At 44.2% G+C, this 23,943-nt stretch overlaps 1 protein-coding gene across 1 annotated transcript in view; it reads right to left on the bottom strand.

The window, feature by feature from the left end:
- The window catches only part of CTBP2 (C-terminal binding protein 2), a 65,700-nt gene extending 51,044 nt beyond the window's left edge, over positions 1-14,656 (bottom strand). Inside the window, exon 1 of the mRNA XM_075717452.1 lies at positions 14,553-14,656. Coding sequence (XP_075573567.1) covers positions 14,553-14,610 — 58 coding nt within the window. The 5' untranslated portion in view covers positions 14,611-14,656. The remainder of the gene's footprint in view (positions 1-14,552) is intronic.
- Positions 14,657-23,943: the final 9,287 nt, after the last annotated feature.

Here is a 23,943-nt window from a genome sequence, read left to right as displayed (position 1 = left end):
TCTGATTGGCATCATATTGAATTAACTAACAAACTTAAGGCACATTGGAAAATTTCTTCTTTTGTGAGAGTCAAAATGGGAAGACACATTTGTGGCTTATAAATAAAGCAGAGAACATTTTAACAAACAAAAACATTTTATTACAACAACATTTTGCTAAAGAATAAAATGTATTCCCAACTGGATACAGTGAGATCTGTGCCATTTGTTTGTTCTGAAGCAGCAGAAGAAAGCTACCAAAAATGTATATGAAAAAAATAATAAAATCCTGGTCTATAGATCAAGGGCATCTTCCACCATTGTCTTCAAAGAAATCACTAATGAACATAGCCACCATGTTAAGCCCTAGTTGACAATGGAAAAAAAACCATGCCACAGAGAAATTAAATTTAAAAAATGCTGATCTTGAACAACAGCAAGGGAAGTCAGAGGGGAACTTTGAGCATTTACTACCTCTGAAAAAACCAAAAGCTTTAATAAGCCCTTGGGTTGCATGACGGACACACAAAAGAGACCTCGCCCAAAGCAACAGCTCTGTAACTGGTGGCTGTGCCCTGCCCGGCTCCAGTGCACACATGGGCGACAGCAGGACCAGAAGATCCATCTCCAAACTCCCCTCAGGCCAACCGCGGGAGCAGCCACACGCCTGGGCTCCGAAAACCACCCTTGCGCCATTGCAGCAGCCTGCCCTCACACACGGGTGCAACCCCGCAGCCCTCGGGCAGAAGGACGTGCTCTTCTCACGCCCGCTTCGCAGGAGCCAGGGAACTTCAACTTCAGACCTGCCGCTGGGAACACTCATGCATATGGATGATTTATCCCATACACACTGACCTCAATGGAACAAATTAACTATTCCTGAGCTCCAAGCTAAGTGCAGGTGAACGCTTGCAGGACCAGGGGCTGTAGGGCTCATACTTTGCCCTGCAGCCATGGGGCAGATGTCCTCTTTGGAGGGCTCTGCTGGCCCCTCTTGCTGACCAAGAGCCGCCCCCGGCCCTGCAGCTGGCGGGGAAGATGTGCCCAGGAGCCGTGGAGCTGGGCAGCCTCCCGCACCATCATGGCAGCGAAGGAAACGTTACACCCCCAGCAAAGCAAGAAATGAATAAGAAATGATCGGAATGAAATATTTATGGATGGGCAGTAAGGGTCTTTTATTTTTCTGTTTTTTGGCACTCTTAAAAGCAGTGCCTATGCAAATTCCCCTAACACCGAAGCTATTTCTGAATTTAGACGCAGGCAGCAATGGCCAAGAGAGGACGCAGAGGCACCGGGGCACAACCCAACATAACTGATCTCATCTGCGCTTCTCGGGAGCGGAGGAGGCACCGGCACCCGCATTCCTGACATGAGGGGGAGGCGAAGGACTGCAGGACAGGCGGAAAATTTATTCTCCCTTTATCTTTTAATTCCAGAGGTATTTGGGGGAAAAAAACACACACAAAAGGAAAGGAAAAAAAAAAAAAAAAGCTGATCAAGAGATTAAATACTTTGGTATTTCAGATCACATGAAAAATGCACAGTTTTGACTTAATACCCTGAGTTTCAGTTTAGTATTGCTCTAATAGACAGCAAATTTTGCTATGATGCACCAACTACAGAAGAAGTCTGCTCTGAAAAAAAGGGGACAACAGAGTAGAAGAAAGCTGGGCCATCGTTTAAACACCACTTGCAAAAATGGATGACATGAAATCTGGTTCTGGAAACAATTCCCAGCGGAGATGAAACAAGCATCTTAGTGCTAGAAAGTGCAGTTTTCTTCCCATGAGGAGAAAGCCTGGTTTACACATAAAGCCTGTGATAAGAAATCAGGATGCTAAAGCTGTGACACAACTGTGTAAACAACATTTTTTGGTGTCTGTAGCGCTGACGTGGGGGAGGTTGGATGTGAAATGTAATTCACATTGATTTAAAACATTTCATTTCAAATTCTGAAAGCAAGTTGCTGGAGAAATTAGTCTGCGCAACAAAACAGTACGCATTGTTTCTACTTTTGCTTTTTATTATTGTAAAATACTTTTCAATTACAAGTTTAAATCTTGTTTGTATTGGAAAAAAATGATTTTTAATGTAGCAAAATGTTGATGTTTTCTCCCAAATTATTTCCTTCTGGGAGAGAGTGGAACGGAAACAATGTAGTGAATATGCCAAATGTCATTTCTGGCAAAAGCTGTAAGGTGCATCAATATTGGAAAGGCTATTTCTCTTTTAAAGGCAAAGGAATCCTACCCCCGGTAGTGAAAGAGAACAAATACATCTCATGTTAATGGAGAGAGCAGGTATCAGGACACCCAGCCTTTACACTTCACTCTGCCACTGTCAGTGAGTAAATTGCTTAATTTCTTACTCGCAGATTCCCCTTCCATCACAAGGGATATAATAATATACACCTATCACATTCAGACGGTGTTAAGATTAATCAGTGTTTGTCATGTGTTTTCAGGTGACAAGGTACAAAGCTACTGGCAGGATAAATGCTCCTGCCCTCACCGCCTGGGCTTTCAAGGACCGCGCGTGATTGTGCCTAATGACCCCCAAAGCTCGGGAAGCCTTTTCTGAACATCGTCCTCCTACGTTCAGCTTGCAGGATGCCGGGGAAGCAGAAATGAGCTGGTGCTCAACTATACTGTGGTATACCATGGATGCTATGGAGACATGCACCGTGAATAATGCACACACACACGGGTGTGCACAAATTAAAAAAAAAAAAAAAATTGGGAGAAGAAAAGCAGGAAGAAAATGTTCCAAATCCTTGGAAATTACTGCATTTTCTAAAATTTGGCTCTGCAAAAATCTCTCTCACAGTGGCAATAAGCACTCTGCCTAGATGGACTTTCTAACAGTCTCCTGACATTAGAGGAGTACAAAGAGAAAATTAGCAGGATTGTGCCGGAATCATTTTCAATAATCAAAGGAACAGAACAGCATCTGAAAGCACTCAGCTCTTGAAGCCATGCCACATGCTTTTACTAATTTCCAAACCAAAAGCATAGATGCTTTGTAACTTCAACAAAACACTCTCAAATACCATTTGTTGGTGCGTTACAACAAAACACTCTTAAGATCAGCCGATTATTAAACAATCATTGCCTCATGTAACTGTATTTTGATGACTTTAAAGCAAAAAATGAAAGCTTACGTCCATTTGTAACTCAACCGTCCCGGCGCTGGGATAGAAATGTGCCGTAACGGTTGGCTCACGTGCGTTACAAGTTACAGGAATGCCCTAGCACCAGCCTCTAAACGTTATGCACAAACTGGATTCTCTAACTGGGTTCAACTGCCGCTCCCACTGGCTACGTCCAAATGGGCCCATGCATATGCAAAATAAAAGGTCAGTAACGACCCTAAATAAATGTGGAGGCACAGCAGAGGACCCTACTTCCCATGCTAAATAAAACAGAGCTTTACTCTCAAAACTGGTGATGCGGTATTGCAGCGCCGTTCTGAGCAATTTCCCAAGAATCCCCCCAAAACTCCACGTGCCAACCTGACGAAAGAGGATGCGAAGCCTCTTCCACTCGCAGCAGATAGCGTCGTGCTGAGAAGGTGCCCGGCGGTGTTTCACGTCGTGAAACTACAGTGACCTTGTACTTGACCAATGCGGACCTGACCGCTTGCCTCTCTGCTGCTTTTCTGTGCCTGTCTCTGCTCGGAAGGAGTTGTGGTGTAGGAGGCAGGCTACTTCCCACCCTCCCGGCCAGCCAGCACCGCGTCTCAAATCACTGTCGCATCCCAACAACTCTCCGGCTGGAGGTGTTTCGCCTGTCTTTCATTGAAGGGTAGCCTACCTCCAATTACCCCGTATTTATCGCAGAATAAGGGTATGCGCAGAAGCACCCCGATGAGCACGCAGTAACTTGTCACCTCATGTTATCCTGCTTCCCTGGCAAAGCCCTGGTTATTTGCCGCCCGGGATGAAAACCGATTTGCAGGTAACAAATGCAGGAAGCTAGCAATCATCTAAAATATACTTGCAGTTAGAAACAGGAGCCCCAGCTGTAAAACACACTTTGAGCCACTGGAATGAGCCCTACAAGCTCTTGAAACTTCAATCAGAAACAATTTTGCCTTCAAGTATGGGGAAACTCCAACAAAAGTTAGCAGAAACAGCATTGGCTCATTCCTACCTCAACAAAGGGATAATAAAAATATCAGATGTATCCCTACACCACAAAACCACACATTTTCAAGGACTACAAAATAAAAAGCAATCTGGATGCTGAACGGCAGTCTAAAAGCCAGTAGACAAGGTTCACTGGGCACATCCCTCAACTATTCGCGAAGATCTAATCTACGGATGCTCTTAAAAATAATCCTCTAGAAATCACATCAAGCACCTTGTCTCCAAAACTGGGTATTAGACCTTGAGGTCAAATCTCATCATTTTTAATAAGAATTCAGGATCAAGATTTAAATAGCACATGTAATGAAAAGCATGGGAATTATATCTGTCCCAGAAAGCAGTAGAGAAATCCATTGTTAAATGAATATATATTGTAATTCTGAACTCTGCCATGCGTGTCTGGGCTTTGCATAAAAAATAATTAATTACTAGATTGTAACATGGTCCTGAGGAGATAAACAGGCTGGGGTTCAGGGTGTCTCTCTGCTTTACTTCCCCTGACAATGCCAAGAGCTTGAAACTCGTACATCCCTTGCAGACCCAACGCAGATAAAAACCCAACCCAAACCAAAACAGGAGGAAGTATTATGTTAGCTAAAAAATATCCACGCATTGCCTTTTTAAAAGATTGCTATATTGTACTATTGTATTGCAATAATCAAAGTATCAAATGTGGAGGGACCACACCTGCAGGTATGCCTTACCACAGTCCCTCACCATCCATGGGGAAGGCTACGGGCGATGGCTGCTCCCCAATGGGGATGACCTCGAGGCCGAAGCTGCCAGCCTTGAGTCCTTGGCTTAGGTTTATTTACTGAGTCAGTCAAATACCTGTTACCATTAGCAGGCAGCAACACTATTTTCTCTCAAAAATGAGCATCAGTCTAGAACTACAGGCTATTTTGTGAACTGAAGCTGCTTATTAGTAAGTTTTGAGGTGGTAGATGGCAGCAGAGAGTGTTTTTTAAAAAAAATATTAAAAAGACAATCTAAAAAAAGACAAAACAAATTAATAGTGTTAAGCTAATGGGCTATATAAAAGTGTCAGTAAGAAATGATCAATGCCGTTTAATTTTAAGGCAACAAAAATGCAAACCCAGCTCTAGAAAACTTGTTCTTTGAAGAAAGCTCTCAGATATAAAAGACATAATGAAAACCTTCACTGTTTTGGCACTTCGATCCATTACATCTGTTTGTGGATACCAAAAAATATAAAAGAAAAGTTGTGTAATGTGTTTCTCTGCAGCTTTATTTTAGTATAGCCAGATGTCCTACTCCTGTCAAAATATTTCCTAGTAAATATTCAGTAGAGTCAGAATCAAACCTAAAAGTCTGGTCCACATCCAACCGTCGTCAGTCCTTGAAAGATTCTAACTTAGGACTTAGATACAAGTTTTTTTGGTATTTTGAAGGAAAATCCATGCCATTCTTATCTGTCCCCAAGGACTGATCATTCCCCATCACATATTTGGAAGAGGTAAAACAGCCAGCTTCCACCCCCTGGATGCTGGAGGCGACTTCTGCAGCGCTCCCAAACTCCGGAGCTCGGGAATAAGCAACAGGGCTGCCCCGAGGCAGCCGCTCCAACAACCCCTTAACGTGGTTTCTTGTTGCATATTCTGGGGATATTATAATTTTTCTGGGTAATCTTTAAATGCGGGGGAGGATTTAGAGTAAGGAGAAAAAACCCAGATATGATGACAACATGTTAATCCATAAACCAGTTAATTTGAATGGGAAATGTGGTAAGGATGAAAATTAAGTTGATGGTATTGAAGTCATCAGCTGTAATTGTTTCTTAATTAATGACAAGAAGTTACAAAGCGTGTTACATGGAACCTTGTCTTAAGGCTGGGGAAAATGGAAAAATACAAGGCAGAATTAAGAGCTAGACACGTATTAAGTTACCATAAATGTGGGCTTAAACGCAAGGAGAATGCAACAGAAGTATTTCTTCCTATTTCTGTGCATATAGCACTCAAGTCTCAGGGAAACGGGAGCTCTCCTCCTTGCAATAGCTGGAGTCACATATCTATTACAAAGAAGTTGCATACCATATCAATGAAATTTTTGTCTGTAACCTTATCTAAATGTGTCTTGCTCTTTCCCGGATGCCTGGGGGATTTTGTCAGGCTGGCTTCATATCTGGCTCAAGTCCCACATCTTGTCATGCATTTTCCCCTATGGCACGTCACAGGAGACAGACTGCATGTAAGTGAATGTACAGAAAAAATTCTACACAGAACTGGAAGACTACTTGAGCAGCCTATGCCTCCACGCTGTAAGGACAACAGCATACCTGTAGATATGAGCTACACAGTACCTCCGTCACAAAGCAGATGATGTCCACTTACAAATACAGAGAGTTGTTGATCCAGCACAGCAAAAGGCTTGAAAATCATGGAATAAGGTCAATAAGCTTGAATAATGTCTGTGAACCCACTGAGGTTGCTTGAACTTTCTTTATCCATAGGATTCTGTCCAGTTTTTTAAAAATCTTCAAATTTTAACAAAACTTAGTAATGAAAAACCTGCTGCACCTCTATCAGCGGACGGGTAATTAAGAGTACTGCTGGGCGGCACGCTTTTCATTGCCCACATTGGTAAAATGAGGCATAATCCAGCTTTCGTATGAATTTGAAGTGATTTTTTGAAACCTCCATAAAGGCCAAAGAACTTCACATGGACTCTCAGAAGAGCAAAACATTAGGAGCAGCCAGACAGATCTTCAGTTAGCATAAATCAGCACAGGGTACAACAGCAGAGGATCTGACAAGCTAACTCTGCCATTTCTCTAGGCAAAATGTGGTAAGCACCCCTTCCTTAAAAGCCTGATACTTTATGTGCTTTGAGGTGGAAACTTCAAGTATAAAAAGCTTTATTGTGTGGGGGAAATCCTTGTACTGTGTTTTATATTCATGGAACAAAGAAACTCAAATCCACTAGAAATAAAGAGGTCTATATTTATTCTAAATAAGTCACTTTTACTCAGGACAAGCAGTTTCTTCCACACTTGATATCATCTTTAACTCATTGTTTCTCATCAAATGACTAGTGGTGATAAGAATTTCCTGAGATAATAAGATTCTATTTCTATGCAGTAAAAGTAAGTATTATCAGATGCTACTTGGCATTCAAATTTGCAAGAATGGAAGAAAATTCCTCCACCCAAATATCAAACATACTCATTTTGGCCACTGTTCTGTTATACAAAGGAGCAAGAATTGGAGGCAGCCACTTTCCAGAGTTGCCCCAGTCACTCCTGAGACCCTCAGACATGCAATGGTCTGGAAGAGAGATGCTAAGCATTGAAACAATTAATTTTCTGACATTACATGTACCACAATGTCTTGTAACTGATTATTTCCTACACAATACCATGTTAAGAAAACATTAAGACCTGGAAAACGAGAGGATGCCAGAATTCAGGTTGCTTGTACAGCTTTCATTTTGACTGTCTTGTAGATTTTAAGCACGTTTTCCCATCTGCTTCCACGAGCAAGGTTCCTCTATTTTTTAGCACAAATGGACTGTAGTTGAATGAGAACCTATTCTGTATTCTGCTGTTAGTGGTGTGTGAGCCCAGACTTGAAGGATACACTGTTCAAATACTGCTGAAAAGCCAGAACCGTTACAGTTCTTCAGGGACACTTCTCCTGAGGGTTGTTTGGTTGGGTTTTTTTAACGATAAGATTTTAACGATAAGGAAGCACATCACAAGCAGTAATTGACAGTGTGAATATTGAGTCCACTTTTACGGATGAGAAACTGAGATAAAGAGCAGGTAAAAAGCACCCATAGACCCAGGTTTGTATTTACCAGAGTACCTGGCATTACACACTATATTTATTCAAATATTACTGGGTATGGTTTGCATTGACTTCCATCACAAATGGCAATGTGGAATACAGAATTTCTGTCCACCCTTGGAATGACTTAACCAGCCTCATGCAGCCACGGCCAAGATAACTTTTTTGATGACGAAACCATCCTTTCCTTCCCCAAATTCCCTCTCCCATTTCATAGACCCTTGCCACCTCTGCAAAACAATGAGCCAGCTTTAGGCTCCCACCGGTGCTACCACCCTTCTCCCACCTTCTCCTCATCGTGCTCCCCAGCACCCTCCCCACATCCTGCTGAACATTCAGCAAGAAAGCCAGACCACTAACTCAGCAGAAAATTCTCCAGATTTTTGGTCGTTGGGTTGTTTGTGGATGTTTCAGCAACTGCAGCTGGGAGAGTTCCCCAACTCAGTAATTCAGAGCAATGACCAGACACATGCATGGATGTGCAACACTAGGGCCAGGTTGTTTCCCGACTGCTGCAGGATGCGTGGATCTTGCTCCAAGCAGCAGCTGCTGACGTCAGCTCCTTCTCAGATCACACGTACTTTATTTTAACCATCAGGTGCCCTACGCTGTGAACTCTTCAGAGCAGACACCCTCCTTCATGAGAGCTTGGTCAAAATCCAGCAACCAGCAGACACCACCACAAACAAACAAATAACGAGCAGTCAGCTGAGCTGGCTGCTGGAGGAACAAAGGCATTTCCTAGTTCATCTTGAGTTTCCTGCTTCAGCCTGAAAATGCAAGTACGTCGTTCAAGTGCTCCTGTTCCTCTTCCTTCGAATGGCCACCAAATTGATGGGGAAATATGAGAATGGAGCGAAAAACCACCATCCCAGCTGGGCAGTGTAACACAAGAGTGTGCTTACTCAAGCTTTTCAAGACTAACTATAGTGTCAAAGGACTCAGACCTACCCAAGAGGCATCAGTATCCATGATGATGCCCCATCCCCACCGATAAAGGAGGGGATGTCGGGGGTTAAGGGCACACATAGATACTATAGTGAACTCGAGGAATTCCTAAAGGAAATATGAATTATGGGTAGCACCGGAGAAGCCTCATCTGAAGAGGACACTAGGGTACCACTGAATATAAGTCAGTAAGTCAAAAAGCCTAGAGACTCATGCGTTACGCACTGAAAAGCATTATGTGACCATGCTGGCATTTATTGGTCATTAGACATACCAAAGGACCTGAAAGAAAACAAAGAATATGAATGGCTTGTTTGGCACTGCAAACAGTTCTGCTATTTTCCAAAGTACAGACAGCTTTGGTGGCACAAACTGATACCTAAGGACACGATTTCCTACTGCATAATGACAAAACCTGAAGCAAAAACTCAATCAGAAAATGTGTGGGCTCACTTGGCCTTGCAATTATTTTTTTTCTCTTTGCTTCTTGTTCATCTCAGGGCTGCCATTTTCGGGGCGTGTGTTGAAAGCTTAACCGACTCACAAATGTCAGTGCAAACTTTAACCTATAAAGCCAGGCATTAAAATTTCATGCCACTGGTGTTGAAGACAGCACGGTAGCGCAGTTGCAATGGTATGGAGCAGAGGCAGCACTTGGGATCATCAGAGAGGAATTCAGTGGGGTTGGGAAATGGGCAAGACAGTGCCATCCTGTATCCTGGATGTGCCACCACTACTGCCTTGTCCCCGTTAAGTTTCTACATTTCATGAGGAAATGACTACGCAACCTTGCACGCTGCCATAGCACCTTCTCCTCTGGCTTCCCAGCCAGACTGTTCCTAAAGACACTGCCAGTGAGGCTGCTCCTCACTCCCTCTCTAGCTCCCGGTATTATTTAGTATTTTTAACCATATTCACAGAAGCACAGCATAAAGAACAACTGAGCAAGCAGCAAGCTAGGCAACAGATGTGATGCTTCAGGTTACCACCTTGCACGGGAATGCCTTGTGCAAGCACCGGAGCCCCAAGAGAGCGCTGGATGCCATGTGTCAGGAGTGCCACGATCTTATGAGCTACTGTTTTTCTTGGAGGCACTGCTGGACACCTTGTTCTGCCGCAGGTAGCGCAGAAAAAATTACACCTAATCTCACTCTGTTCTTGTTTCCTAAATGGAAGGCAGGTGAGCTTCTGCCCCGAGTGTTATCGCTGCTGATGGTTTGAAATCGCTGCTGTGAGAGTCGCGCACTGCAACAAGCCACCTTGACCAGGGCACTGCGTAGCCAGGCACACAACTGTCTGCGGCCAGATCCTGCGGCTGAACCTTCCCTTCAGCAACACAGCAACGAAAACAGCATATCAGCAATATTGCACATCTTGCCTACATTCTGTCATCTCAGCAGGGCCTGCCATGGTTTCTCCTCAACCTGGAGCTTCACTGACTTTCTGCTGCCCGGAGGGAGGCAGAGGAGGCTGTGCGGGAACGCTGAGCAGAGCCAAGACTGACCCCGGAGAAACCCCGAAGAGCAGGAGGAAACTGCCAGGCTTACAGGACTAGGAGAAATAACACACATACCTGTAGGATCATGCTATTCCAGACGGCCTTACAACTTAAAATCAAGCAGCCGTGAAGGACAGAGAGGTAACCTTTCTCGCAGTGCCTAGGTTCGAGGGCCAGTTGTCTGAGCTGATCTCACCTTCCTTGCGCAGGCTCTGTTCTGCCTCCTTGCCCCCATTTACTCTGCACTCACCTTCACCTAACCCTGCTGCTCCCCCTTTGCACGCCTGTGCTCTGGCAGAGGTCCCCCCCTCGCACCCACCACCCCTGCGCCCGAGGGAGCGTTACAGAGCGCGTGGCACGACCGTCAGCTGCGTTAGCTGTGCTCGCTTCATTCCTTTCAAAGGCTCAGAAATTGCCCCAAATGTGGGAGCAACAACAGGCACACTCCTGACACCACAGCAGCTCTGCTGCAAAATTCAGACCCTTTTTACCCGAAACAGAGCGGGCAGGTACCGCGGCTGCAGGATCACGGCTCTGCTTTGTTTCAAACACAGCAAAAACAACATCCTTCTCCATCTCCCACACAGACACAGCTCCACAATTTTTGCTGGAACTATTTGTTTTTTAATTCACCCCGGGGTAAAAACTCATCATGGAATGGAAAATTTCAGCTCTAACAAATTTAAAATGTGGCAAAATTACAAGCTAATGGGAACAGGATCTGAACTAGGGGGTGCTGGACGAGTCTAACTAAACACAGCACCAGCAGCTCCACCTCTGAAGCATATTTTGACCCGCTACGTAATTAAGACACAATTCCACAACAGGAATTATGTAAACCACTCTGCATATATTATTTTCAAAAGCTCCAGCCATTCACTGGATAGATCTTTCCACCCACATGGATCCAATTACAGAATCGGCACCCAAACTCTCTGGGACAACCAGAAAAGAAAGAAACGGGTAAGCCAAGATCGCTGCAAGCGCACTGACTTAGCTTCATTCAGATGGGCATCACAAACCCGCTTAATTCTTAAGAGACTGCTCTAAATGCCTCTGTAAAATTTCTTTATCCTCTCAGCTCTGCACCCTTTATCCCGCCCCTATTTTTCTACAGAGCAAAACCCATTACCTGGTGCAAATAGCTCACCTCTTCAAACCAGCCTGCTTAGAGGAAAAAGTAACAGAGTCATACAAAGATGTCATAACTATATATTAAAAAAAACAGAGGAACTGGTCAAGCTGAGTAATGCAATGAGACTGAACTGCTTCTCTTCCTGGAAGACTCATAAACCTGCCCGTAAAGGCTATGAACCGGCGCTTTCAAAGATCCCAGCCCCTTGTATGGCTTGGATTATTTTTCCATGCCAGATGCACATTTAACAGAGTAATACAAACACTGCAGCTTCTTAATATACTCTTTTAATACTGCGGCAGTTTGTAAGCTATTTCCCTCAACATGTGACTAGTTATGTTTTGAGTAAGCCCATATGAAGAAGAATCCTTCCGTGGCAGTTCGTACCGTACAATGAAGGACTGAAGAATGAAGTATTATCATTTGGCAGTATGGATAGTGATGACAACATGAAGCCTGTGGATATTTCACCTCCAGACCTCCACCATCCCGCTGTGTGGAATAGTCTGTTCCCAGCAAACTCTCCAAGGGCTTGCGTTGTGAATAGTAAAAGGGATGGTACCGTATATGCAACTTCATTAAAAGCACAGAAATCCACCTACGTACTACGAAATATTTAGCTTTTCATCAGGTAAATCTAGCTTTGTAACCTGTCCACTTTTTTAAAGAGAAAAGTTGCACCAGTGCTTCCACAGAACAGGAACTCGTTAAAAGCAACTCCTTTGGACCACGTTGCACTCGGCTTGATGGAGGGGTAGAGATCCTTCTCACTGAACACCACTCTGTTAGCAAAGACTCCTCTCATCAGTCTGCTGAAGTAGTTCCCTAATTTCTCATCAACCTTCACCAATTAGTCTATATACCTTTCAAGACAAAACCAAGAGAAATGCTATTTTTTTCAGGGTGTGTGTTCACAGCAGCTGGAATGGCCCCTCTTCAGTGCTCTACTAAGCTATAATCCAAGATTAGGAGCCTGTAATAAAAAATAGCCATCAGAGATGCCAGTACAGTATATCGCTGGCCTGCAAGTCTAGTATTGTGGAACATCCTAAGCTTTTTGCATTTTTCAAGGTAATTTTTACAATGTCACTTACACTCAGTCCTAATCTGTTGCTTATAAATACAACAGTGTCTTACAACAGTGAATCCCATCACTTCAATCAAATCACAAAACAAGTGGCAAATGACAAAGTATACTTTAAAAAGTTATGTCTTCTGCACATTTACAGATTAGAAAAGACTATCTTTTGACCAAGAAAGAAGAAAAAAGCCCATATATCAGAGGAAAATAATCTAAACTTCAATCACATCTAAAACTCCGTTAGCAGGTTTGTCGTATGATCCTTTTGAATTTCTTGTACACTCAGCAACGAGATCTGATAGTAAACATCAAACCGGGAAGGCAGCTTTTGAAAATCCAGGCTCAGCTGATACAACTCTTTTAAGTCAAGTTCAAAGTAAATTTTGAAGATGAGATAGTGTACTACACCTGAGTGTTTATGACATTCAATAGGAGAAATATGCAGCTCCACACTGCAGTGTACCCTGCATACTCCTTCCCAACTCTCATCTTCTCTGCTTTGCCTCCCCGCTTCTAAATTAATGGAGCGAAATTAATAGCTAAGTCACTCATGACAAGTTTAAAGGAAGAGCAAGGGAGTTTTACTTTGACATGCTAAAGTAAGCAATCTGTAACACACAAAAATCAAGGCAAAACCCACCCTGTCCTGCTGATCAACATTTTACACTCACTAGAAACTCCAAAAAGCCCCACACTTTTTGCTCGAACGGATGCAGTACAACTCCCCTGCGAGCTCTGCGCTTGCATCCACGAGCAAAACCTATTTCACCTCGTTGGCATTCAAGTAATACTGCAAATTGTTACCCTGCAGGCCACTATCCATCTCCTTGAGAGCAGATAAACACTGGAACTCTTTAAGAGATACAACTTAAGATATTCTTCCTAGAATAACACTCTGTTCTGCTTTTGCTGCTGATGGTAAAACTTGCACGAGTGTCGGTTGAAATAAGAGAACTATCGGAGTGTACACCAAAAAAGTCAGAGCGTGTCTGCCATCGCTTGTTTTCTATCATGAGCAACTTACGCTATGTGAGCTCCAATAGAAAACGTTACCTACAGACTTTTTTTGCTGGAAAACTGAATAAACAGAAGGTAGAAGTCGCCTGTGCTGTGACACTGTAACATATTATTAATAAAGAATGATTTTCAGCAAATCTGCCCCCATTGCCACACACCAATGAAACAAAAGCCATTCTAACAATTTTTCCAAAGCCGTAAGAAGTACTCCAACAATGACTTTTAAGTTTCCCGTAGGATGATAGTCAATATTATGGGACATCACCCACTTTCATGCCCCCTGAGTGAAGAATCAACCCTGAGATGGCCAAATTTCTGCCTTTCTCCGAGAAGCAAGCCAAAGCCTGAAACAGGGAAGGATGGGAGCAGCCTCATGGAAGTGGAGGATGCTGAGCTTTATCCATATGCCTTGCACGGCGCTCTCCCAGCCCCACAGCCAGCCCGAGGACAGCAATGGTAGGGGCTCATGTCCAAAGTCTTGGACACTGGAACTGGCACTGCTCCAAGAGGGAAGGGAGGGAAAAGTTGCAACACCAGGCTCTGTGTCCCGGCGCTTTCTCCAGCCAGAGGAGATGTCCAGAAAGCAGCATGTTTAACAGAGCACAGCCCTTTTCTAAAGACAGTACAAATTTAAGCTATGTTTCAAATTGGGACTGACTAGATCATTTCAGTAGCAATTAGGGTAAAAGGAGAAGACCTGGTAATGAAACAAAAATCCTGTTCACAGGACTACAGATGACTTTCAAATGAGTAACCAGTAAACCCTTGCCAATGTTTCAACATCGGTATGACTGTATTTTGAGCCAACACAGAGGACAGGGGATCTAGTCCTGGATCCGGATCTCTTTATGTCTAAGTGCTGTAAAAAACAAGGAAAAATTAGATATTCGACCTTAACCACCTGTCAGCTTTTATAGAAAACCGGAGCATACTCTTACCTTCACAAATTCTGTCCAGTCGCTGCCGCTTGACTTTGTGTTTATCCACAAGTGCCATTCTTGACGGTATTTTGTAACTTTCTGGTTCAAAACGCAAAGCAGTCACCCAGGAGCTTAGGAAAATTCACAGGAATCGGCGTACATACCGCCACTGTCGATCCTGCGGAGAAATGAAAGGATTTGTTAGGATTTCCAGCACACCAGGTGAGACCTGCCCGTCTCCAACAGCAGAGCAGGTTTCTAGAAGGACAGCTGCGAGTTTAGTGCTTCCGACCTCCAGGTCCCACTGGTCACACATCTTATACTGCAAATCAAGCTTACAGCACCTTTATCTTCCCTGCGATCAGAAAAAACAGCATTGTACACAAGAGCTGCTGAAGTGCTGTATGGCCTTCCCAGTTTTATTTCTGTCTTAAAAATCTACTCCTAGCAGATAAAATCCATTAAGCTATTTTGTAGGCTCACAGACACTGAAAGATTATTAGAGAGTATACAAAAAAGGGAAAGTAGCTTTTGCTCTGCCAGTACTTTCACACACATACACCAACACAAACCACTTTCATGCTTATTTAAGCCTTGTCCTGTAAAAGTCATCAGTGGACCTTGAATTCGCAACTAGTCCTCAATACGTATTCCAGCTGTCACCAGAGCCTGTCCTTACCTTCATACTTGAAGGGCTAACATTAAACTTTGGGCGCCAGAGCTGTCGTTTCTCGCGTGCACACTTTTAAATGCCGATGAGATAAAGCAATCCATAAAGCAGTATGTGTGGCTGATTTCTAAGAAATGCTCTACAAAGGGACAACGGCTGCAGGCTTTTCTGCATTTTCATGACACAGAGGAAGACCCTAAATGGATCCTCTCAGGTCTGATGCTTTTGTTCCTACAGAGAGCCAAAGTTCGTTTAATCCCTGAACGCTCCGACCTGACCTCAGGCTGCAGACCCCGAGCGTGCCATTGTGGCACTTTTACCCAACAGCTTTGCTGTAAAATCCAGGTATGAGCTTTTCAAAGCAAGTTCCACAACAGTATTCATGAATCAAGACATACAAAAAGAGACCTCATGCTGACAGCTGAATTCAAACAATTCAACGCTACACGCACTAATTTTTTACCGAGTTATGCTATACTGCCAGTGATTCGATATCCTCTTTTATATTTTCAAGTGACAACAGATGACCCTGATACAAGCTACAAAACCTCCATCCTGCTCAAGAGGCTCCTGCCCGCCCCCAGCCATCCACCACCCTTTTAAGCCTAGTTAAAGGTGCCAAAAGAGCAGAATTAGTGGAAAGCTGTGATTTCCAGAAACAAAGCAAAACACCACGTTTTTGGAAGCCTTGGCATGGAGAGAAAGGGGAGACAGGCACGAGCGCAAGCACAGCAAGAAATCCTCTCCTGAGTGGCCATCTGTATCACGCTGCAAAGTCTCAACCGCTCTGCATGCAAAGTACTAGGAAGGGTTAAAAAATAAATAAATTCTGAAGAGCCAGTAATGATCACAAATTTGGTACCACTTGGTCAAATTCACCCCCAAAGCAACAAAAACAGCTCCTCTGTGGCAGGTGAATTTTCACGCTGCATTATGCGCAAACAAAATTTTCACGACAAACTAAAAAACCGCCGGGTTCACATAATACAGGACACACGAGAAGAGGACACCGTGAACCAGGAGAATCCAGGCTGACGTCCAAAAGTTGACCTTGGGCGACGTCTGTAACCTCGACTTCTGCTTCCCTTTTCTGTAGAGCAGCGATAGCAACACTTAACCCACCCTCTTGAAACACTTCAGGTTCTTCATATTCACACAGTCCGGTCAGGCATTTCTACCTTGCATTTTATTCCTCTGCAACAGCTTACGGCTCTCCTAAAACCACGCCAGTGAAGCAATAAATTCCCAGAAAACACAGTTAACAAATGCAATAGGCGAGGCTGAGCATGCGAGGGGTAAAGGCTCTAACAAAGCCGCTGCATACCGAGATGACAATTTCATGGAGATTATTGTTATTATTATAAATGGTTATCAATTATGCATCACATTGATAGTTAATTTATAAAAGGAAAAGGGTTGTGTTGGTACAACTGAATTCTGACTAAGGGAAGATAGGCGATTTCCTGGTAGTTAATGGCCAATTTCCCAGCAGCGCAACTGCAGCATAATCTCTGAGATTTATAGCAATAATTAATTGATTTTTTTTTAAACATAGGGATGCTAAAGAGCACGATTCCCACTCACATCAATAATTAATGCAACATTCTAAAAGAAGCAGAAAACTTCCATTCCAGAGGCAGAAGCTTGCTGCAGTCAAAATATTTCTTATAACAAAAATTAAAGCGTTAGTGTAGCTAAACCCAGAGTAGCTAACAGCATTTCCATGATCAACATTAAAAAGTATACACATGAATTTTTACCTCTATTACATCCCACTCCACTTTCAGGGAGAAATACCAGGTTGTAAAAAAGTCATGTCAGGAGAGGCAAAGTTAGCATTTTGTTCTGAAAATGCTCCCATGGTTCGTTATGTTGGGGCTGCAACTATTTTCCCCTTTTTTTCCCAAACAAAATCAATATCAAAAGTGTATTTAATTTTGACAGAGTGCATTTTCGGATGGACGAATGCTTCCATTAAAGTTCTTTTCTCCTGCCATATCAATTCCCTGCATTACTCCCTGGAGGAAAACTTTCTACAAAAGAAACTAATGAGAAATTACTGCTCATATTATCAGAATCCCGCACAGCTTAATGTAATGCCCATGAATGAACTCCTTCCTAATGATGTTAACTATTCCATCTTTGTTAGACAGGTGTCCGTGATGATATCAACCAGCAATAAAAGCCCAACTCGGAAGACTTATTAAAAATGTGGCAGGAGCTGCCGAGCAGGATTTGGCAGGGATGGATAAAATGGAGAAAAGCAGATGTGCGGCGCACAGAAACAAGCAGATACTCCCCAGCCTTCCTATGAAGCTGTAATTAAGAAAGCAGTTCTTCCATTTGTGGGATGGAGGACGCAATTAGTTGCGCACCCAACTTCAATCTATCCTCAATGATTTCTATATCCAACGCAATCTCAAAACAATCACAAGGCTAAATGTCCCCCACAATAAAATAAATACAATCAGGCTAGGCAGAACAAAAATCACGGTCAGCAATTAAAATACAAGAAAAGCTCATTGTATAAGGAAATTTGAGAGAGAGAGGTGCACGCACAAAAATTGTACTTCATCTTCAGCAAGATTAGGAAACAAGTGAAGTGATTTACATACAGTAATTGCATGGCCGTGTTAGCCTCCAACGGTGTCTTTCAAAAATGTTAATTTTCTTGAAAACCCTCGGACACGACGATAGCCCAGCAGTTATTTATTTATTTAAAGAAGGAATGTACTTAAATACAATGTTTTAGGAAAAAACCAATCCTGACGTAACACATTTACATAGCTGCTTAATACTGCCCGTTAAATACCACAATCCATGAGGCAGAAAATGAGAGAAGAGAAAGCTGTATTAGGGCTTATTTTTCCTGCTTTCCATGGAAAACAAAAAGAAAGAAAAGGTGATTTTCCAAAATAAAATGCACTGTTAGACAAAAACAAGAGAAAGGTGACTTTACGAAGAATGCGCTGTCTACCAAGCTCTCTCTCAACTAGCACCGTTTTATCATCTTTTCACAGCACGCGTAGGTAGCACAGGAGCACAAACATGGGCGATGTCTATTTTAGAGCATCCGTCGCAGGCATCTCCATCGATCCACGGCGGCACCCAGCAGGTGACTAAGAGCCCCTTCTTTCCAGCACCCTGTACAAAACCGTGTCCCACACGTTCCCTCTCTGTGCGCAGCCCCGGGAAAGCGGAATGGTGTTTCCTACACCCCGTTTTGCGACGAGCCGAAGCCGATGCAAGCGCACAGCCCCGCTGCAGGCTTTGGTACACATCGTGAAAGCGCACCCGTGAGTCCTGCCCAAAACGCCGCTCATCGGCTAGGATGCAATAAAACCGCGATTGCTGCCTTTCGAGGTGTGAATGAACAAGTGGTACAAACGCACCACTTCTGCCAATGAATACACGGTTGGAGGTTAAGTGGGATTCCTCTTTAACTTCAACTACAAGCATCTTTCTAAACAATCAAAAAAAGCACGCACACACTCCCAGACCCTTAGTGGAGTCAGAAACCTGTTGCTCACAATTTCCGACTGCATTTTCTACCCTCTACGAAATATCGCATCAACAAAATGGAGATTCCCTACTACAGAAACAGAAAACTCCTAGCTCCACGAATGGCAAAAGCTCCCATTTCCAAACAGCAAAGGAAAATCTCCGTCCTTCCTCACATCAAAACTGGGTTTCCATGACCATGATCAACAAGGGAAAATCCAGTCCACACGTTTTGATGATACCGTTGGACATTTCCTTGGCTCTCAGGAAAGGAGAGGTACCCGGAGAAGGTTTTGTATTCGTGATTACTGCAGAACATTGGTCGTCTCAGCGGGAAGCAGACCAGGATGCCCAAGCAGTCCATAATTGTGAAGTTAGTACCTGCCGGTGCCAAGGGCAACTCTCCCCCCAGCCTCCTTGCGTTTAGGTCCAGTTTCCCAAAGCTCAATCGCGCTTAAATTGAGATTTCAATGCAAGAACAGCCCTCAGAGCTGTGAACTGGTTAAGCCCTGCGTTAGCACCTCCGGGTACTAACTATTCTGAACTAGCTGGCCATTTCCACGGCTGATCATTTCAGACGTCGGCAGCTGCCGTGGGGAGGGCAGGAGGGGCTGAGAAGCGGAGTTCGGTGCAAGAAAGGAAACGCGGAGAAAAGAAAGGAGGAGACACACAGAGATAATGACAGAGGAGGGAAGCGGACAAAGGAGATGGTACAATGCAGGAGGAACGCTTTGCGAGCAGTGTCATCCTTCGTCCCTACACTGGCGGCACGTCCTTAACTGGGATGCCCTGCTCAGCCCCCATCGCCTTCCCTCTCTGAAGCCCTGGCACGACCGCAGGGGAGGAGGGAAGCACATGGAAGGGAAGGGACAGACAACATGATCCTTCTTGAGATCCTTTTTTTGGATGTTTTCTTTTAAACACCAATAAACCAACACGGGGAACTCACAGTGTCAGGACACCATTAAGCCCGATAGCCCAGCAGGAACCAAAAATGGATTAAACATTTATACGGGTAGTGAGAACAAACATAGATTTTCATTAGCCAAAATAAAAAATAGGGTAAATTTTTTGTTTGTTTGTTTGTTTTAATGCCTGAGGGATGTAAACCCTCACACTTGGGAAGAGGAATCACACAGTTTCTGTGTGGCCAGGGTTTGGACTTCTGCTCCATTAAACGCTCTCAGGCATTGCATGGGAAATAGGATGCTGGGGGAAGAAAACTAGGCTTTTTCCCAATTTCTGGAAGAACTACCTTGGCTGTAAATCAAACCTCAGTGCCAGGCTCCCAACAGCCTGCATCCCCCGCCACGGACCCTCAGCACCCTCAAAACAGTGAGGGCAGGACTCTTGCTACAAAACCATTGTTAATTAGGTTTAATGCTTTTACTAGTTATTAGTATGATTTTGCTGCCGCAGAGCGTTCAGCGATGTTTTGCATTAAGGCCTCTCCGTGGGAATGACTGGATGACGCCGCAGGCGGCAATAAGCGTTTTTTTATCTAGATGACTCGCTTGGTTTCTGCCCAGAAATGTAATGACCAAAGTCTTGCCCCTCCACTGCCTACCTGGTGCCTTCCCCCGAAAACTGCCGGGGAAAGTGCACTCACTGGGTGCCGCAGCCTGGCAGGGAAAGCAGCAAGGCAGCGGGTTAAACGTGCTTCACGGAGAGCCGGCACTCCCACGTTAGCACCTGCTGATGGCAAATAAAGAGCTCTTCTGCTCTTCACTGTACAGAAAAGGAGAATAACATGCTGTAGGAGTCTTGCGCTGAAGAACTGGTAACAATTTTGCGGAACTTGCTATTATATGAGTGAACAAAATGTACCATAACGGCATATGAGCCTGCACATCTGTTGCTGAATTAAAAACGCTACATAATGATGCAGACCACATCTTAAAACGTTATGCAACAAGATACAGACTGTGCTAAAATAATAAGGCTTCAAAGACGACATAGAGGGCCTGATCCTGCATTCCTTTCAGCCCTTGAAAGTCACGGCGAGTATCCCTCATCAGTTCTACTCCATCAAAGCTACTTGTTGACTCAGTAAAAGAAGAATCACAATTATACATATATATGCGCCCTTCAAAGGAAAAAAAGACATATGGGTTTGGAGCATTTTCCTTCCTCTCCGTCTTAATCATGCACAAAGCATGAGAGAGGTTTTTATTTGGATCTGTATTTTTTTCCAAGTTTCTTTAAGAATCGTATTTCAGGTTACAAACTGTGCTCCAGATTGGGTTCTCAGTAGCCGGAAAGATGGTATGAAGACCTCCCGAAATGACAATATTCAAGCTGCTACAATAGCCATGGTAAAAAAGAGAGGGGAGTGAGATACCTATTTTATTCTTCAACTTTTTTTTTTCCAATTTTATTTTCCAACATCAGTGACTAGTTCTTGGCTTTGAGAAAAGAAGATACAGGCATGCTCCCTTGTCAGGTAGTAACAGCCCTCCACAGATCCTCTGTGAGTTTTCAAGTAAAACTAGGAAATACCAGAACTGGCACTCCTTTCATTCCTAAAGCTAAAATACAAACAAGCAACCCAAACAGACAGCAAGAAAATTGCTTTAAAGAAAATAACTGTCATCTCTCTTTCTGGCATCAGAAGTGAAGCCGGTCGATGCTCTGCTTCCCCTGCACTGACAGCCTTCAGGGGCCTGGTGGTGGGCAAAACAATAACCAGGATCTGAACCCAAATTATCCACTTAGCTTTGAGAGAGCCTAATCCATCTGCTAATTAATCATGGGCCTCCTTCAGCCTCTCTTATCTTGTTTTTCTGAGTATCTGACGCTGATAACGTGCACACTGATATTGCTACAGCACATAACTGGCTGGGAAACTACTCTTTAACTTTTCCAATAAAGCAAGAGGAAATGATACATAAATAATCTTACAGTCTCCAAAGGTCCCTGCCATACTGAAAAATAAGATCTCATTCTACATTTTACCAAAGTTCTTTCAATTACTTGTTATTTATTTTTACTAATCGCCAAGACTAATACCGGCGCGAGGTGAACCCTCGCTGCTGGCACATCTGGATAACCAAAAGCTCTCCTCTACTCAAGCCGTTGTTTGCTCCTGTACCAAAATCAGCACAGCCAAATTAGAAACCCCGAGCAAAATGACTATTTGCTGGCTTGTCGGATGAGCTATGCAGCTACTTGGCCATTAGAGGGCATTTTATACTGCAGAGTGAAGTGCCGGCACCCAGCTTGCCAACAGCATCACTAACCCCATCTGGAGCTGCTGGAGAACAGTTTCTATCTACTCTCATTTAGTAATTGCCACTTTTCAACCTTTCCACATGCTGTATATAGATGAGCAAGCAAAAGCAAGGACAAGAGGAAAATAAGATGAAATAGCTATGAAAAAATGTCCTGGTTAAATAAACACTTTGGCGCGCAGCTATTGTTGCTTCCAAGGTTTGGTTTTGTTCAGTTCACTTCTTCTCCCCGCCACCCCCGGCTAACTCCAACACAGTAAACTTCATCCTTTTCACTCTCACAAACAGCAGTTTATATTTTCAGTTTTGAAAGGGATTAACCAAGAAAAATTGTAAATTGTGCCATGGCACCACTACCCGTCTCTGGAGCTAGAGGGGAGAGCTCACCCATCTCCAGAGCTGAACAAAGGCAAATCCAGCTTCCGCACTGCCAAGAGGTAGGACATGGCCACTTACCTTCAGACGTCTCCTTCTAGTTACTACTATACTGCTAAATGTGAACTTTAAACCGTTTTCAGCTTCTGCTGGCTAGGAAACCACACAAAGCCACCCACTTCCCTGCTTCGGTGGTTTTCCTCTCTCCATCTAAATACAAATCAAATTAGGAAAGAGACAGATATCTTGCTATACATCTCCAAATATACGTATGTTTGTAATCAGGGTGGCCAAACTTCCTGAGTACAAGCTGCATACCAAAATCTTCATGTGGCCAAGAGCCACATCCTCCCAACCTCCGTACCCCCCTCCTGCCACACACGCGCCCCACGCCCCTTGTAAAGCATTACACTTCTCCCGTCCCCATGGCTCTGCGCTGCCGATCCGCCAAGCCCGCTTCCCTCGCTGGTCTCTGCCCAAAAGCGCAGGGCTGGCAGAGGCAGTGGCCGCGTTTTGCGGCACGCTACAGCAGCACCCAGCACTCCTGCCTTGCAGGATATGATTGAACATCTGTATGTAGTATATACTGCCACAATACTCACAACTTACTCCTGAATTCCTCCTTAACAGAAAGTCCAAACCAGCAAGCACAGCAACAGCAAGACTACTGAAAGGACCCTGGATATCAATGCTTTCCTTCGTGTGTCCATGCTAGAAGACCAACACCAAAACCAAGACCATCTGTCTTTGCAACTCTTGCAAGTCCTTGGCTCTGTATCGCTCCTAAATAAAAGAAATAACAAAAGGAGTGCATCCTTGCAAGCAAACTCATGGGATACTCAGGGAGTATGGTGCTTCCTTCCTCTGTGCCATGTCCGCCTGGCAGTCTGTCTGCAAAGGCACCCCACTCTTGTATCCCGAGTTGTAAGCAGGCGCTGATGCATCAGTGGGTTGACATAAGACAAGAACATGACAGCACCCTCATCGCTGCCAGCACAGCCCACCTACACACCTACAGAATGGTTGGACTGGATGATCTTAAAGGTCTTTTCCAACCTAAATGATTCTATGATTCTGTGACATACAACTGAAGTGCCTCCAAGTCTGGAATGTTTCCCTTCACCGGTAATTTATTAATTCTTCCATTGTCAGGATCAGACAATTAAATCTCACATGAAGACCCAAGTGGCTCCAGTGGTGAGCAGCGACACAGGACGTTCTCCTTGGGCCCTGTCCCACAGTGACCAAACACTACTGCAGGACAATGCCTACATATCGTGGAAGGTACCTGGGTGGCCTCAGCCCAGTTCCTTAGGGGACGCGTGCCCGTATCCCAGTGAAGATGACAGCGGTGCGCACCAGCCCACACCTTCACGCCTCAGCTGAGGGCCAGAGGAGGAACCGTAAGCGCTGCCTGGCAGGAGACTCCACCATTCGCTCAGGATGGACCTAGCTCACCCGAAGGGCAGAGGTGAAGCCCCTCGTGCCCCAGCTGCACCATGGTCCAGCAGACCGGGAGACTCAGCCCCCAACTAGCACACCAAATTTCCCCCCATGGAACAAACTCCCTGTGTTTCTCATTATATCACAGATATCTCAAGCGTTTTTCCTGTCAAATCTCCCAGAGTCTGTC

Source organism: Pelecanus crispus, chromosome 10 (genome assembly GCF_030463565.1).
Source record: "Pelecanus crispus isolate bPelCri1 chromosome 10, bPelCri1.pri, whole genome shotgun sequence".
Lineage (NCBI taxonomy): Eukaryota > Metazoa > Chordata > Aves > Pelecaniformes > Pelecanidae > Pelecanus > Pelecanus crispus.
The sequence above is the reverse complement of the archived record's forward strand: the minus strand, read 5'-3'. Positions and strand labels throughout refer to the sequence as shown.